The sequence below is a fragment of the Cherax quadricarinatus genome, chromosome 26, assembly GCF_038502225.1.
Source record: "Cherax quadricarinatus isolate ZL_2023a chromosome 26, ASM3850222v1, whole genome shotgun sequence".
Lineage (NCBI taxonomy): Eukaryota > Metazoa > Arthropoda > Malacostraca > Decapoda > Parastacidae > Cherax > Cherax quadricarinatus.
Window position 1 is genome coordinate 30,399,550 of NC_091317.1, and position 17,661 is coordinate 30,417,210.

General features: G+C 39.9%; 1 protein-coding gene across 6 annotated transcripts in view; it reads right to left on the minus strand.

The window, feature by feature from the left end:
• The window catches only part of rho-5 (rhomboid-5), a 318,955-nt gene that overhangs the window by 30,959 nt on the left and 270,335 nt on the right, over window positions 1–17,661 (minus strand). For 4 of the 6 annotated variants that reach the window (XR_008407475.2, XM_053780640.2, XM_053780641.2 and 1 more), the window contains 2 exons: window positions 10,328–10,354; window positions 6,077–6,165 (listed from right to left, as the gene is read on the minus strand). Coding sequence is in view for 5 of the 6 variants with exons in the window: in XM_053780640.2 (XP_053636615.1) it covers window positions 6,077–6,165; window positions 10,328–10,354 (116 nt within the window). In the remaining variant the exon portion in view is untranslated. The remainder of the gene's footprint in view (window positions 1–6,076; window positions 6,166–10,327; window positions 10,355–17,661) is intronic. The other 2 variants (XM_053780642.2, XM_053780644.2) reach the window with 1 other exon arrangement.

Genomic DNA, 17,661 nt, shown 5'->3' on the forward strand with positions numbered 1-17,661 from the left:
GTCAGCTGCTGCTGCACCACGATCAGCTGTTGCTGGACCAGTCAGCTGTTGCTGGATCAGTCAGCTGCTGCTGCACCACGATCAGCTGTTGCTGGACCAGTCAGCTGTTGTTGGACCAGTCAGCTGTTGCTGGATCAGTCAGCTGCTGCTGCACCACGATCAGCTGTTGCTGGATCAGTCAGCTGTTGCTGGACCAGTCAGCTGTTGCTGGACCAGTCAGCTGCTGCTGCACCACGATCAGCTGTTGCTGGACCAGTCAACTGTTGCTGGATCAGTCAGCTGCTGCTGCACCACGATCAGTTGTTGCTGGACCAGTCAGCTGTTGCTGGATCAGTCAGCTGTTGCTGCACCACGATCAGCTGTTGCTGGACCAGTCAGCTGTTGCTGGACCAGTCAGCTGCTGCTGCACCACAATCAGCTGTTGCTGGACCAGTCAGCTGCTGCTGCACCACGATCAGCTGTTGCTGGACCAGTCAGCTGTTGCTGGATCAGTCAGCTGCTGCTGCACCACGTTCAGCTGTTGCTGGAGCAGTCAGCTGTTGCTGGACCAGTCAGCTGTTGCTGGATCAGTCAGCTGTTGCTGGACCAGTCAGCTGTTGCTGGATCAGTCAGCTGCTGCTGCACCACGGTCAGCTGCTGTTGCACCACCATCAGCTGTTTCTGAACATGACTCATCCCGAACCTGTCCCGAGCCTGTCCGTCCAGCCTGAGCGCCTGCCCTGCCATCATTGTTTACAAGCCAGGGTGGCCGGTTGCATGCATACATTCGATACATTTTGTATTATTCCATTATTTATAGTGCTTGTAACTGCTAAATAAGCCCAAAAAAAGCTTCTAGTGCCAACCCTGTGGTAAAAAGGGTGATAAATACTATCGTACCACAGTCAATTGCTGCTGCACCATGGTCAGCTGTTATTGGACCAGTCAGCTGTTGCTGCACCATGGTCAGCTGTTATTGGACCAGTCAGCTGTTGCTGCACCACAGCTGCTGCTGCACCATGGTCAGCTGTTGCTGCACCACAGCTGCTGCTGCACCATGGTCAGCTGTTGCTGCACCACAGCTGCTGCTGCACCATGGTCAGCTGTTGCTGCACCACAGCTGCTGCTGCACCATGGTCAGCTGTTGCTGCACCACAGCTGTTGCTGCACCACAGCTGTTGCTGCACCACAGCTGCTGCTGCACCATGGTCAGCTGTTGCTGCACCACAGCTGCTACTGCACCATGGTCAGCTGTTGCTGCACACAGCTGCTGCTGCACCACAGCTGCTACTGCACCATGGTCAGCTGTTGCTGCACACAGCTGCTGCTGCACCACAGCTGCTGCTGCACCATGGTCAGCTGTTGCTGCACCACAGTCAGCTGTTGTTGTTGCTGCACCACCATCAACTGTATTACTCGAAGATGTGGAGAGAGTGCTGTTGGTGTGGCTTAACGTGAAACAATTACCGAGAAACGATTAATCCCGGAGGGTTAGCCACCCAGGATAACCCAAGAAAGTCAGTGCATCATCGAGGACTGTATCTTATTTCCATTGGGGTCCTTAATCTTGTCCCCCAGGATGCGACCCACAACAGTTGACTAACACCCAGGTGAACAGGAAAAAATGCCTGGAACTAGTGCTCATATTGGTGAGGTTAGTGGGGAGGATGTGGAAGAGTTGGTGGAGGAGGACAATGAAGAACTAACCACTGATGAGCCGCTAGATCATCTTCAACAGTAAGAGGCCACACCTGAGGAAACTGCTCCAGAGGAGGGGAGAGAGAAATTGAAGAAGTTGCCTACTTCAAAGATTAAGGAAATGTGTGCAATGTGGCTTAAAGTGCAAACCTTTTTTGATGAAAATCACCCTCGCACAGCTATTGCAAGCCGTGCTGGTGACTATTACACTAACAATGTTGTGAAGCATTTTAGGAAAGTCATAAAAGAATGAGAGGTACAGGCCTCCATGGACAGATATGTTGTGCGACAGAGGTCCAGTGACTCTCAAGCTGTTCCTAGTGGCATTAAAAGAAGGGAAGTAACTCCGGAAAAGGACTTGCTACCTCAAGTCCTAATGGAAGGGGATTCCCCTTCTAAACACTAAGACCATCAACACACTCCCCTCCTCCCATCCCATCAATCATCACCAGATCTTCAGTAAAGGTAAGTGTCATGTAACTGTGCATGTCTTCTTCAGTTTGTGTGCATTAAAATTAATATTTCATGTGGTAAAAAAATTTTTTTTTCATACTTTTGGGTGTCTTGCACGGATTAATTTGATTTCCATTATTTCTTATGGGGAAAATTAATTCGCATAACGATAATTTCGCATAACATTGAGCTCTCAGGAACGGATTAATAGCGCTATGCGAGGGTCCACTTTTTTAAGTGCTTTTGTAAGTGTATTTTTCGGAGTCTGAAACGTTAGTTAGTTTAATATGTTTATTATGCACCCCATACCCATCCTGTGGGCGGTAGTCAAAAGATTACAGAGGTACATAATTGGTCCAGGGACTGGACTCCAAAGTTTTGATAGCTGAGCAAGTTATAAAGGTAATGAACTAGATCTGGTCATAATCATGACAAATTCATTCGGTATCGGCACTCGAACAGTCATCTGGAACTAATTAAGTTCGTAACTCGAGGTACCACTGTATCTCTAGATAAAATAAAAATTTAATTTAAGCAAAATATTCATTACAAGTTAGCAACTAGTTATTTCTAAGAAACAATACATGCTGACATATTATTAGAGCAAAATGAATATATAAAACACTGGTGTGTTGGGGTGTGCTTATAGAAGCACATGTATCCAGTGTTCCATTACACTGCAACTTCCCACATGGGTGGGACAAATGTGGATAATACTGAGATGCTTGGAGCATTATCATGATGTCATCAAGGTATTCTTGAGTGCAACAGTGTCTTAATATTGTCTGCTCCAAGTAACTTCTCCCATAGAGTACAACTCAATTTTAACATTCACTTCAAAGCAGATGAACTGCAATAAAAGGGAGGGAGGGCATAAGGGGTTTTGCAACACAAGCAGTTCTGCCACACTTGTGGTGTTTGTAACACCAGCAGTTCTGCCACACTTGTGGTGTTTTTAACACCAGTAGTTCTGCCATACTTGTGGTGTTTGTAACACCAGTAGTTCTGCCACACTTGTGGTGTTTGTAACACCAGCAGTTCTGCCACACTTGTGGTGTTTGTAACACCAGCAGTTCTGCCACACTTGTGGTGTTTGTAACACCAGCAGTTCTGCCACACTTGTGGTGTTTGTAACACCAGCAGTTCTGCCACACTTGTGGTGTTTGTAACACCAGCAGTTCTGCCACACTTGTGGTGTTTGTAACACCAGCAGTTCTGCCACACTTGTGGTGTTTGTAACACCAGTAGTTCTGCCACACTTGTGGTGTTTGTAACACCAGTAGTTCTGCCACACTTGTGGTGTTTGTAACACCAGCAGTTCTCCCACACTTGTGGTGTTTGTAACACCAGTAGTTCTGCCACACTTGTGGTGTTTGTAACACCAGTAGTTCTGCCACACTTGTGGTGTTTGCAACACCAGTAGCTCTGCCATACTTGTGGTGTTTGCAACACCAGCAGTTCTGAAACACTTGTGGTGTTTGCAACACCAGTAGTTCTGCCACACTTGTGGTGTTTGTAACACCAGTAGTTCTGCCACACTTGTGATGTTTGTAACACCAGTAGTTCTGCCACACTTGTGGTGTTTGTAACACCAGCAGTTCTGAAACACTTGTGGTGTTTGTAACACCAGCAGTTCTGGCACACTTGTGTTGTTTGTAACACCAGCAGTTTTGCCACACTTGTGGTGTTTGTAACACCAGCAGTTTTGCCACACTTGTGGTGTTTGCAGCACCAGCAGTTCTGCCACACTTGTGGTGTTTGCAACACCAGTAGTTCTGCCACACTTGTGGTGTCTGCAACACCAGCAGTTCTGCCACACTTGTGGTGTTTGTAACACCAGCAGTTTTGCCACACTTGTGGTGTCTGCAACACCAGCAGTTCTATCACACTTGTGGTGTTTGTAACACCAGCAGTTCTGCCACACTTGTGGTGTCTGCAACACCAGCAGTTCTGTCACACTTGTGGTGTTTGCAACACCAGCAGTTCTATCACACTTGTGGTGTCTGCAACACCAGCAGTTCTGTCACACTTGTGGTGTTTGCAACACCAGCAGTTCTATCACACTTGTGGTGTCTGCAACACCAGCAGTTCTGTCACACTTGTGGTGTTTGTAACACCAGCAGTTTTGCCACACTTGTGGTGTTTGCAACACCAGCAGTTCTATCACACTTGTGGTGTTTGCAACACCAGCAGTTCTATCACACTTGTGGTGTTTGCAACACCAGCAGTTCTGCCACACTTGTGGTGTTTGCAACACCAGCAGTTCTGCCACACTTGTGGTGTCTGGAACACCAGCAGTTTGCCACACTTGTGGTGTTTGCCACACCAGTGGCTCTGCCACACTTGTGGTGTTTACAACACCAGTAGTTCTGCCACACTTGTGGTGTTTGCAACACCAGCAGTTCTGCCACACTTGTGGTGTTTCTAACACCAGCAGTTCTGCCACACTTGTGGTGTTTGCAACACCAGCAGTTCTGCCACACTTGTGGTGTTTGTAACACCAGCAGTTCTGCCACACTTGTGGTGTTTGCAACACTAGCAGTTCTGCCACACTTGTGGTGTCTGCAACACCAGCAGTTCTGCCACACTTGTGGTGTCTGCAACACCAGTAGTTCTGGCACACTTGTGGTGTTTGCAACACCAGCAGTTCTGCTACACTTGTGTTGTTTGCAATACCAGCAGCTCTGACACTTTTAGTGTTTCGACCTTGTTGATGTCAGTTTTGAGGTTCGCAGCGTCATCAATGGATGTTATTCTCACATATGTCCTAGTGTCGTCTGTAAAACATGACAGTGCAATGATTTAAGTAACAGTGCGACCTGGAATGGGGCCTCTCTTTTTTTCTTTAATGAGTACAATAGTACTTCTTTGGATACAATCTGTTAGAAATTAAAGGTCTATTACTAACTTTTCCAGTAATTCCTTATGCACACATTTTGTGTGTTATTACACCATTATCTGCATTTTGTGTCAAAAGACCCTGTTTTAACAGTCCAGAAACTGGTAGAGTACATTATGATAGTATACTATAGTGTACAATAAACAGTTCACTGTAGTTAGTGTACACTATAACAGTATACTCTATCTAGTGTATACTATAACAGTGTATTCTAGCTAGGGTACACTATAAGTGTACTCTAGCTAGTGTACACTATAACAGTGTACTCTAGCTAGTGTATGCTATAAGAAGTGTACTCTAGCTACTGTACACTATAACAGTGTACTCTAGCTAGTGTACACTATCAAGCCTGTATGTATGTACAACATCACATTTTATGCTAAATAAATTTTGTCTTTTATTAATTCCATTTATATATTATACAGATTGTGTTGTTCTAAAATTTATTGTGGTGTCATGAAGTCTATGATAAGTGATTTAAAAACTTTGCTACTGTCACAATAAACTTGGTGTTGAAACGACTTGCATGCTAGTGAAATAAGCCGACCATCACTATCGAGCAAGGTCTAGCTCTTCATGTTGTAACGCTTGATTCAATACAGCCTCTCCTCACTTAACGATGGTGTTCTGTTCCTAAGATCACGTCAGTAAACAAATTCGTTGCTAAGTAAAGAGCATACTATAATGGTAGTGAGTTTGTGTCAACCATCTTTGATATTATTTTAATGTCACCTTTGCATCATTTATAACATTTCTGATATATTTTTAAATGTTTATACAGCAGTGTACTGTATACTGTAATAAACAGAATAGAGGAAATCAGCTCTAATATACATTATTTAGGTGTGCATACTGGTCAGAGAGCCCGTCCGTCATAAGTCCAAGTTGTTGGTAAATGAGTACATCGCTAAGTGGGGAGAGGCTGTACTGTTTGGTATTCTAATGAGTATCTGAAATTGTGTCTGGAAAAGCTGAAATATAACAAACTACTATGATTATGCAGCAAAAATGTGGAGAAACAAGTTTTAAATCATTAAAACCTCTTACCTTGGATCCTGGCCACACACAGATCCAGAAAGGCGGCCATCTGGTCCCTTGGCTAGCTCACTCCACTTTTTCCACACAGATAGTCTGGTCTAAAAGATGAAAGAGAAAAGAAAATCTTGAAAATATATGCTTAGATATCCACTATCACAAAATATTTAGAGTACAGTGGACCCCCGGTTAACGATATTTTTTCTCTCCAGAAGTATGTTCAGGTGCCAGTACTGACCGAATTTGTTCCCATAAGGAATATTGTGAAGTAGATTAGTCCATTTCAGACCCCCAAACATACACGTACAAACGCACTTACATAAATACACTTACATAATTGGTCGCATTCGGAGGTGATCATTATGCGGGGGTCCACTGTATTCTAAAAATACAAAAAAGATTCCTTACTAATATAAGGTATATAAAGTAGCCTTATTGATATTAAGTATCCTTACTGATACAATATTCATATTCATAATTACTTACTTTCTAACAAGATACATTTGTATTACAAAGGTTTCTTATATGAAAAAGTCTATAGTTATATAAAGCATTTCAAGCAGATATAAACTAGGAGTGAAACTTAAATTATACTGCACATTTACTGCATATAAACACAAAACATTTCCAGGGGGAAGTGGAACAGAATTCTTGCTCCATAAGCCGGGGCTAGTAACCCCTTCTCCTATATAAATTACTAAATGCGCTGGATAACAGGTATATTTTGCTACTTCTACTTACACTTTGGTCACACTACACATGCATGTACAAGCATATACAGGTCCACATCCCTTATTCTGAAATTCGAAAAGTTCCGGAAACTCCACAAAGGTTGCAGTAAAGCAATTGCAAAGAACTGCAAACTGATAGTGCTAACATCCCATATTGTAAAAATCTTTGAAAGGGTTCTAAGAAACAAGATCACCAACCACCTAGATATCCATCAATTACACAGCCCAAGGCAACATGGGTTTAGAGCAGGTCGCTCCTGCCTGTCCCAGCTACTGGACCACTATGACAAAATCCTGGATGCTTTAGAGCATAAACAAAATGCAGATGTAGTATACAGACTTTGTGAAAGCCTTCGACCATGGTGTAATAGTGCACAAAATGCATGATAAAGGAATAACAGGAAGAGTTGGTAGATGGATCTATAACTTCCTAACAAATAGAACAAGATGATTAATAGTAAGTAGAGTAAAGTCTGGGGTAGCTACAGTGAAAAGCTCTGTTCTACAAGGCACAGTACTCACTCCCATCCTATTCCTCATCCTCATATCTGACACAGACAAAGATGTAAGCCATAACTCTGTGTCTTCTTTTGTGGATGACATCTGAATTGCCATGACAGTGTCCTCCATCGAAGACACTGCAAGACTCCAAACCAAAAAAAACAATATGAAGTTTAATGAATAGAAATTTCAACTACTGAGATATGGAAAACTTGAGGAAATTAAAACTGTATCAGGATATACAACAAATTCTAACCATACAATAGAGCAAAAAAGTAATGTGAAGGACCTGGGAGTGATAATGTCAGAGGATCTTGCCTTCAAAGACCACAACAGTGTATCTACCACATCTGCTAGAAAAATGATAGGATGGATAATGAGAACCTTCAAAACTAGGGATGCCAAGCTCATGATGATTCTCTTCAAATCGCTTGTTCTCTCTAGGTTGGAATACTGCTGTACACTAGCTGCCTCCTTCAAGGCAGGCAAAATTGCTGACCTGGAGAGCATACAGAGAACTTTCACAGCATACTTAAGTATGATAAAGCACCTAAATTACTCTAACGGTTGAAGTCCCTTGATTTGTATTCCCTGGAATGCAGGTGAGAAAGATACATGATAATATACACTTGAAAATTCCTAGAGGGATTAGTACCAAACTTGCACACGAAAATCACTCCCTACGAAAGCAAAAGACTCGGCAGGAGATGTAACATCCCCCCAATGAAAAGCAGGGGCTCCATGAGTACACTGAGTGTCAGAGGCCCAAGACTGTTCAACTGTCTCCCAGCATACATAAGGAAGATTACTAATAGACCCCTGGCTGTCTTGAAGAAGGCACTGGACAGGCACCTAAAGTTAGTACCTGATCAGCCAGGTTGTGGTTCTTACGTCAGTTTATGTGCTGCCCGCAGTAACAGACTGGTTGATCAGACCCTGATGCACCACGAGACCTGGTCTCAGACCGAGCCGCAGGGGTGTTGACTCCCAAAACTCTCTCCAGATATACTCCAGGTATACAGTCACAGTTTTTTTTTCATTATGCACTGCGTGTTACTGGATTCTTTTATATGGTGCACACTTACCGCATAGACCCATTTTCTCGGCTCAGTTTATCTGAGTGAGCTTAGCTCACAGTGTTGTACTACACCTGAATGGGTTATACAGTTCACAATGGTTACTACATCTTTTCTAATCCTATATATTTCTAATACAGTATATAGGAATGAGCTCACAGTGACCTGTCTGATTACCTAAATGTATTATAATTCCTATTAGAAAATTAACAATCTTGGCAAAGACCACATTCAGTTTACTTTAGTTATCTAGAATTCTGTTTGTGAAGAAGAATTTCCAACAGCATTTTTACAATTTTTTTTTTACTTAGTATCTTTACCTAGTTTTTAACTGGTACAGTTATAGCTTCTATAGTGTTAGACAATTCATTATCTGAAATCAGTGTAGATAGGTTACACCTCATCATATTAGCACCCATTTCACACCTGAACTTTATAAATCACTCTTACTTTGTTTCTTTACATGTAGGGTCCTAACTGTGTGACTATCTATTTGCAGCGACAAGAGCAGAGATCATCTGATGGTGTTTTATCTTCACTGAGAAGTCCACTGCGAAGTTTTTAATGGTTGCAGAACATTCCATTTGCTCTACCACTCATTGTTCACATACATAAGTGGTATGGCTTATATTAGTAGCATTACAGCAAACAAAAGCTAAACTACGGTAGTAAGCAGTGTACATTCTATGAACAATATCTAAATTTTTGTTGTCTTTGTGCGTCTAGCAGCCCTGAGCTAATGAGTTTGGCTTCACACACAAACTTCTCCCATACATTAATGTACCAGATGTTAGCTTAATTAAGAGTAATATTTATGACACAATTAAACTTAACTACTGACCAACAAGACAATATTTAAACTCGACTCAAGATTTATAGTCATCCTATTACTTACCTTAACTTGTGGCCTCAAAATAACACACACATGCTGAGTTTTCATGGAGTGTGCAAATGTTAAAACATGTAGTGTCAATATAGTGCCATATTTCTTTTATTTTCTACACACAAAATACATGTTCACATGCTGTATGTCAAAAAGTCACACCTAGTAAAAATATTAATGTCACTAACATGCTTCTTATAGGGACTAAGAAAATGCAATACTAACATATACCAAAAACTCAATATATATAATGTATACAATGAATGGCTCTAACCCATTCATGTTTATTTTAGTACTGAATAGGAAACTATCTGCATTTATAAAATAAAATCTTCTAAAGGGAAAATTTAGTTCTATAAATTAGCATTTTTTACAATCTCTAGTAAAGAGGACAAAAGTTATCTAACTTGACCAAGTCAAAAAAGACACAGATGCCAAGTGAAGACTGAGATCAAGGACCAAAATATATGTTAATAAAACACATTTATAATACCGGCATATTTACTGAGATGATATTTCAGTCGATGGACCTTCTCCAACCCGACAATAGAGATCCCACAACTAAAACCTCCTCAATAAAAATCTAGGTATTAACCATGTTTCTTATTAACAGACAAATGTTACTTTAAAATAAACCATGACTTAAGAATATTAGGAGACTTTAGTCAAATGCAACAGATATAGAAACTTATATTTCCATCATAACCTGTGTGTGACAAACACACACCAAAAATTATTTACAATACCTAGATTTATGCAACCTCAAATGTTTAGAGAAAACATAACTTATTACAACCCTTAACATAAAAAAACAGCAAATTTAAAGAGTTCTGAATAAATTACAAAATAAGTATAAATAAGTAGCTTTGCTAGTCTCAATAAATAATTCTGAACTAATAAGATCGGGTATATGAAAAAATGTAATTCCATTAACCGCAGGTAAAAATTTAAATCAAATACATAACACATACATCATTAAGAGGCAGGTGAAGCAGGATCAAAGTGCATGATCAACAGCAGGAACTATGAGCAGCTGAAATGCTCAATGAAAAAAAAACAAAAATGCTCTTACCGATTCCATATCTCCTTGACCCAGAGGCTTGAGGGAAGTTAGCAAGACAATGGAAGTTAGTTAATTAGTTAGGTAAGAGAGAGATATTAGTAATACACTTCACACAGCTGGTCTAGTGCAAGAGATAAAACATGAAGGTAAAAGATGAAGTGGTACAAGAAACATCAATAACACTAACCAACACTTTTAATTAGCTTTTAAAGTCATATATTTTGACTTTCAACACAAGTGCTGCCAGGAGTGCTTGTTTAGTATCAAAGAACAAAGAGATTCTTAACAATGGAATTTATGGTATCAAATATATTCAAGTGTAATTTATGAACACACATTATAGCCCTAGACACAATATGATTTTTTATAACACACTGCGGCAAGCCGGGGGATTGACCCTGTGTCATTTTAGCCCACCTCGTGTGAAGCAAGTCCAGTGGTTTAGAGCGTCGTGAATTTTTACTTGCCTCCCATGAGGCTGGCTAAAACAACATGGGGTCGATCCCCCGGCTAGCTGCAGTATGTTATTGCTTAAATACCACTTGTTCGTGGTTGCATTAATATGATTTATTATATATGGATACCCAGATTCATAATGAAAAAAGTGATCTTGATGCCCATCCACCATGTTAGCACAGAAGGATGGTTCAAGACTCATGAAATTGCAATAACATAAATACAAACAAACCACAGTATGGGCACATGAGTCATAAAACTCGCTTGCCATGAGTTCTAACCCCACCTGTACCATGGCTTGGATGGTTCAACATGGCAAAATGCAAAGCAACCTCTTTATCAAGATCAGTATACTGAATTTTGAATATAGGATAGCAGTGTGTGAGAAAGATGCTTGTATAAAAGTGTATGAAGAATAAAAGTAACATTGGTTTAGAAAGACCCATAAGCAAACACTAGGACATATTAAAAAATGTTTCGGCCTTGGGACCTTGATCAAAGTTCCAGGACCAAAATATTTTCTAATAAATATGTCCTAGTGTTTGCTTATGTATCTTTCTAAACTAATTTGTCAGTATCTATTACCAAGGTTTATACCAAAAGTAACATTACCATGGATGGAACATTTCACAAATAACCTATAGATTAAATGGAAATTAAAGCAGATGCTGTTTCAGTTAAGTATGGAGAGAAATGTCATCTAGTTTCATCTGTAATCTGTGGGTTAGTCATGAACCATGTACTGGTAATACAGATTAACTTGTATCCTGGCTGGATGAGGATCAGTTTGGTTTTCCACTGCATGTTACTTACACTGAGTGACAACTCAATAACATTCAATATCAACTATACCCTAGGGATGCAGCTTCCCAACAACTACTGTTGTGTCATTTAAACTGAATCTTACATATTTCCTCTAAAAGCACAACCTATCTCGCAGTTAAATAAGAATGCTGGCACAAGCATCACAGTTTAATTATCTATACAGTGTTCCATTCAATATTACAGCTGACCTGCTACATAAGTTATTATGCATCTTATACTGTAAGCCATTATGTAAAATTCCTAAGACAGTAGATGGACTAACAGTGATTTCCAAACCAACCTGACATCCAAAATACTTCCCACCAAAATGAATTATAGCTTATGTATACCATCTTTTAGGAGTGAAGAAGAGCAGAATGTAAGTGTGGGGGAGGTACGTGAGGCATTACGTAAAATGAAAGGGGGTAAAGCAGCTGGAACTGATGGGATCATGACAGAAATGTTAAAAGCAGGGGGGGATATAGTGTTGGAGTGGTTGGTACTTTTGTTTAATAAATGTATGAAAGAGGGGAAGGTACCTAGGGATTGGCAGAGAGCATGTATAGTCCCTTTATATAAAGGGAAAGGGGACAAAAGAGACTGTAAAAATTATAGAGGAATAAGCTTACTGAGTATACCAGGAAAAGTGTACGGTAGGGTTATAATTGAAAGAATTAGAGGTAAGACAGAATGTAGGATTGCGGATGAGCAAGGAGGTTTTAGAGTGGGTAGGGGATGTGTAGATCAGGTGTTTACATTGAAGCATATATGTGAACAGTATTTAGATAAAGATAGGGAAGTTTTTATTGCATTTATGGATTTAGAAAAGGCATATGATAGAGTGGATAGAGGAGCAATGTGGCAGATGTTGCAAGTATATGGAATAGGTGGTAAGTTATTAAATGCTGTAAAGAGTTTTTATGAGGATAGTGAGGCTCAGGTTAGGGTGTGTAGAAGAGAGGGAGACTACTTCCCGGTAAAAGTAGGTCTTAGACAGGGATGTGTAATGTCACCATGGTTGTTTAATATATTTATAGATGGGGTTGTAAAGGAAGTAAATGCTAGGGTGTTTGGGAGAGGGGTGGGATTAAATTATGGGGAATCAAATTCAAAATGGGAATTGACACAGTTACTTTTTGCTGATGATACTGTGCTTATGGGAGATTCTAAAGAAAAATTGCAAAGGTTAGTGGATGAGTTTGGGAATGTGTGTAAAGGTAGAAAGTTGAAAGTGAACATAGAAAAGAGTAAGGTGATGAGGGTGTCAAATGATTTAGATAAAGAAAAATTGGATATCAAATTGGGGAGGAGGAGTATGGAAGAAGTGAATGTTTTCAGATACTTGGGAGTTGACGTGTCGGCGGATGGATTTATGAAGGATGAGGTTAATCATAGAATTGATGAGGGAAAAAAGGTGAGTGGTGCGTTGAGGTATATGTGGAGTCAAAAAACGTTATCTATGGAGGCAAAGAAGGGAATGTATGAAAGTATAGTAGTACCAACACTCTTATATGGGTGTGAAGCTTGGGTGGTAAATGCAGCAGCGAGGAGACGGTTGGAGGCAGCGGAGATGTCCTGTTTAAGGGCAATGTGTGGTGTAAATATTATGCAGAAAATTCGGAGTGTGGAAATTAGGAGAAGGTGTGGAGTTAATAAAAGTATTAGTCAGAGGGCAGAAGAGGGGTTGTTGAGGTGGTTTGGTCATTTAGAGAGAATGGATCACAGTAGAATGACATGGAAAGCATATAAATCTATAGGGGAAGGAAGGCGGGGTAGGGGTCGTCCTCGAAAGGGTTGGAGAGAGGGGGTAAAGGAGGTTTTGTGGGTAAGGGGCTTGGACTTCCAGCAAGCGTGCGTGAGCGTGTTAGATAGGAGTGAATGGAGACGAATGGTACTTGGGACCTGACGATCTGTTGGAGTGTGAGCAGGGTAATATTTAGTGAAGGGATTCAGGGAAACCGGTTATTTTCATATAGTCGGACTTGAGTCCTGGAAATGGGAAGTACAATGCCTGCACTTTAAAGGAGGGGTTTGGGATATTGGCAGTTTGGAGGGATATGTTGTGTATCTTTATATGTTTATGCTTCTAGACTGTTGTATTCTGAGCACCTCTGCAAAAACAGTGATAATGTGCGAGTGTGGTGAAAGTGTTGAATGATGATGAAAGTATTTTCTTTTTGGGGATTTTCTTTCTTTTTTGGGTCACCCTGCCTCGGTGGGAGACGGCCGACTTGTTGAAAAAAAAAAAAAAAAAAAAAAAAGTCTATATCATCACTAAGATTTGAGAAGCTTAATGAGAATTCAATATAAAGTTGTACTGTTGACAGTAATGACGGGAGTCAGGTGCAGAGCAAGCTTTGTGAGAACATTTACTTTTATGTAGAGATTTATCCAGTCAAAGTTAATTGATAAAGTTCTACCAATAGTGAAAAACTGACACATTAACAGCTTGATCTGTACCTGGGTTTTTTCTTCACTTAAGGAGTCTAATGTTCCCAGTAGGAACCCCCCACTGGGTTCCCATTGGATTTTTCTAAGTGTTTATTTGATAGTCTGCAATTCTGTATTTATCAGCTTGGTATGAAATACAGTCCAACATAATGAAACTAAAGTTTCCTACTGACTGTCAATGCAAAGAACATAAGAATGAAGGAACACTGCAGCAGGCCCACTGACCCATACTAGGCAGGTCCTTCTCAAACCCAAATCCACTAACAAAATTTTTTGCCCAATCCATTTTCAATGCTACCCAAGGAATAAGCTTTGATAACCCTTTAAACTTATGTGCAAGGCCCACTCAAATCCAACCCCTCTCACTCATGTATTTATCTAACCTATATTTGAAGCTACCCAAAGTTTTAGCTTCAATAACCCTACTAGGCAAACTGTTCCACTCATCACCTACTTTAATTCCAAACCAAAACTTTCCTATATCATTTCTAAATCTAAACTTATCCAAAAACCCCAAAACTGACAACATAAACAAGCTGCTACATATCCTTCCCACTGGGGGAGTGGAACACCAGACTTCCCAGACCCTCCACCACGGAAGTAAATGGTATAAAATACTGATGCAATGGAAAAATAAACACATAAGCAGTATAATGTGATCCTTTATTGACAACGTTTTGCCCACACAGTGGACTTTATCAAGTCACAAACAGATCTGTTTGTGACTTGATAAAGTCCACTGTTTGGGCAAAATGTTGTCAATAAAGGATCACATTATGTATACTACTTATGTGTTTATTTTTCCATTCTCCACTACAGTGGTGTCAACACCATGGCTGTAACCTCAAACAATTCAGCATCTTACCAGATTTAATGACCATAACCATGCCACTCATGGAGGCGTTTATAGAAATCTCTGTGGTGGGTGTGAGAATATACATGCTTAACAAGAACACACTGCTTTCATACAAGTCTTTGCATACAAATACACCTTAAATACACATAACTAAAACAATGCTTGTATAATTTATAGGGAAAAACAGGTGCATCAAATACACTGAACAAAAGCTGAAATGATTATCAGAGGAAAACAGGACAAAAGGCAGTGTTTAGAGGCAGGACATATGTAGACTTCTAATACAAATGAATAGAACCAGGGAGCATTTAGTATCACAAAATTTCTATCCAAACTCATCTTGAAAAATTCTCCAAAACACATTTTGCAGGTGATTAGCAAACTGTCAACATAACCAATCCATCATCAACTACCTGACTATGCCTACCTCCACCTCACCATCTTCAACAATGTTATGCCACATATGCCATGTTTTGTCTTAAGGCCCTTGTGTAGGTAAACTTTTGTTTTTCAATGAAGGCTTGCTCTAAAATAGTCTCCTGTATCTTGAACATTGTCTCTAACATGTTCCACACTGTGAAGTACAGAAGACACTCATATTACACAGTAGTTACATTTCTGAAAATGCCATGTTGGATAAATCCATGTTATATAAACTCAAGAATTTATGGGAAAAATAGGGTTACGTTCCTGGAACCCCCCCACCAAAAGCCAAACAACTTTTTTTTTAGACATCCAGATCATACAAAAATAAAAATGATAGTTGCTTTTGTTGCTTAAGATTACAAATGCAACAGAAATAATAATATTTACCTTAAATTGTGGTTGCTGGATTATGTCAGAGATTGTGAAGAGAGTGGAGATGCCTGGTGTGGCCCTACTGAGCTGAGGTGGATGGTTGTTGGTTGTCAGCAGAAGTGGATGGTTGAGGTTCTGGTACTAAAGTCAATGGTTGTATTGGAGTGTGCATAAATTCTGTAATGAATCTCTGGCTTCTTTTACCCTGCAGTACATTATAAATTATTACAAATGGAGTCAGAGTCCATTGACACTACTTTCTTCATCAATTTCCTTGTGCAGTTACACTTGAATGACTTAATAACTCCCCAATCCAGTGATTAAATTAGAGATGTTGTATTTGGAGGTAAAAATACAGCTTTTACATGTGGGGTCACATCCAGCAAAGCTTGTGGATGAGTACAGGAATTATCAAGAATGAAGAGAGCCTTGAATGCAAGGTTCTTGCTGTCAGGTAAAACTTGACTTCAGGAATAAAGTGATGCTTAAACCAGTCAATAAATATTTCCTCTGTCATTGATGCTGGCTGGTTTGACCCTCAAATTACTGGTAAGGTGTTTTTATCTATACCTTTCAAAGCACGAGGAATCTTAGAGCGGTAAATAACCATGGGCTTACACTTGAAATCACCTGCTGTATTACTGCAAAGGAGCAAAGTGAAGCGATCCTTTGTTGCCTTGAAGCTCGGTGCAGCCCTGCAAAGACAGTGGTCTCACCCACAGCCAGACGGCGGCCTGAGCTAGGGAAATATCCCACAGGCGACGCTCCAAATTTTTTCCCCTCCCGCAAACCGAATCGTGTTAAGTTAATTTTACGAAGTGTTGTACAAAATTATGCCACAATTTCTTAATAGTGTAATAACCAAAATGTGCCAAATAAGTCTGTGTAATATGAGGGTCTACTGTATCTTGAACATTCTCTCTAACGTGTTCCACAGTGTGACGTATCATCGCTACTGTCTCCACTAACATATATATCACAAGCAAATTTTGCCTATTCAACATCATCTGTTCATGCATGGATAAATGGTTTAGAGTAATTCCATCATGAACATAGAGTATTTGTAAGTAAGGCATCAATGATTGCAAACTAAAAATTTCATATTAATTGTATATAACCAGCAATACATATGATACACAAGTACCACTTTTCCAGGCTTTTCAAAGCTGATAAATTACCATGGTAATCATAGTCTCACCATAAATCAGAATTAAGACAGGCATGTACAACCTTTCCTAGACATTTAGCTAACTAAACCTTTTATATCTCCCTGAACTGAGAACTTTATTTTGTGTTAAAGACTGGAAGATATAAAAAGCCTAGTTTGCAAAAGAAATTTTGAGAATTCTTAACTCAAAATCTTTATACAGGTCTGCCACCACAAATCCGGCAATCAGTTATTTGGTTCCTTCAGTTATTCGGCACTAATTTTGGCTAGCATAATTTCAAATTTCCAGGGTCGCCACACCAACCTGCTGGTACTGTTTGGTGGCACTACTTGCTGCATAAGTCATTCCAATTTCTTTTTCTCTATTTATTGTTTTAACCTGCTTACTTTTAACCCTAGCCATGGTTCCAATGAATAAAAGAAATGCTTCTCATTATGTAAAGCACCTACACAGTACATTATCCATTAAAGATAAGGTGGTTTTGAAGCCACTGTCGGTTGCCACGAATTCAGTCTCATGAAGCAGGAGAATATGCTTTATTATTATTCTAATATCAATGCTACAGCTTATTTGCCTATCACAATTGATCTAATATGACATAAGAAACAATATAATTAACATAAAACATGTTAAATACTCCAGAAAAAATATTTTGCATAACACCAAGCAGTTCGACGAAGGTATGAAGAGGACATATGGCATACAAATACCATTCTCCTATCCCTGTCTTGGGGACTTATATTAGAGAAAACGGAGTATAGCACAGGGATAACTGTGATATACACTCATACTGCACCATAAACCTGATA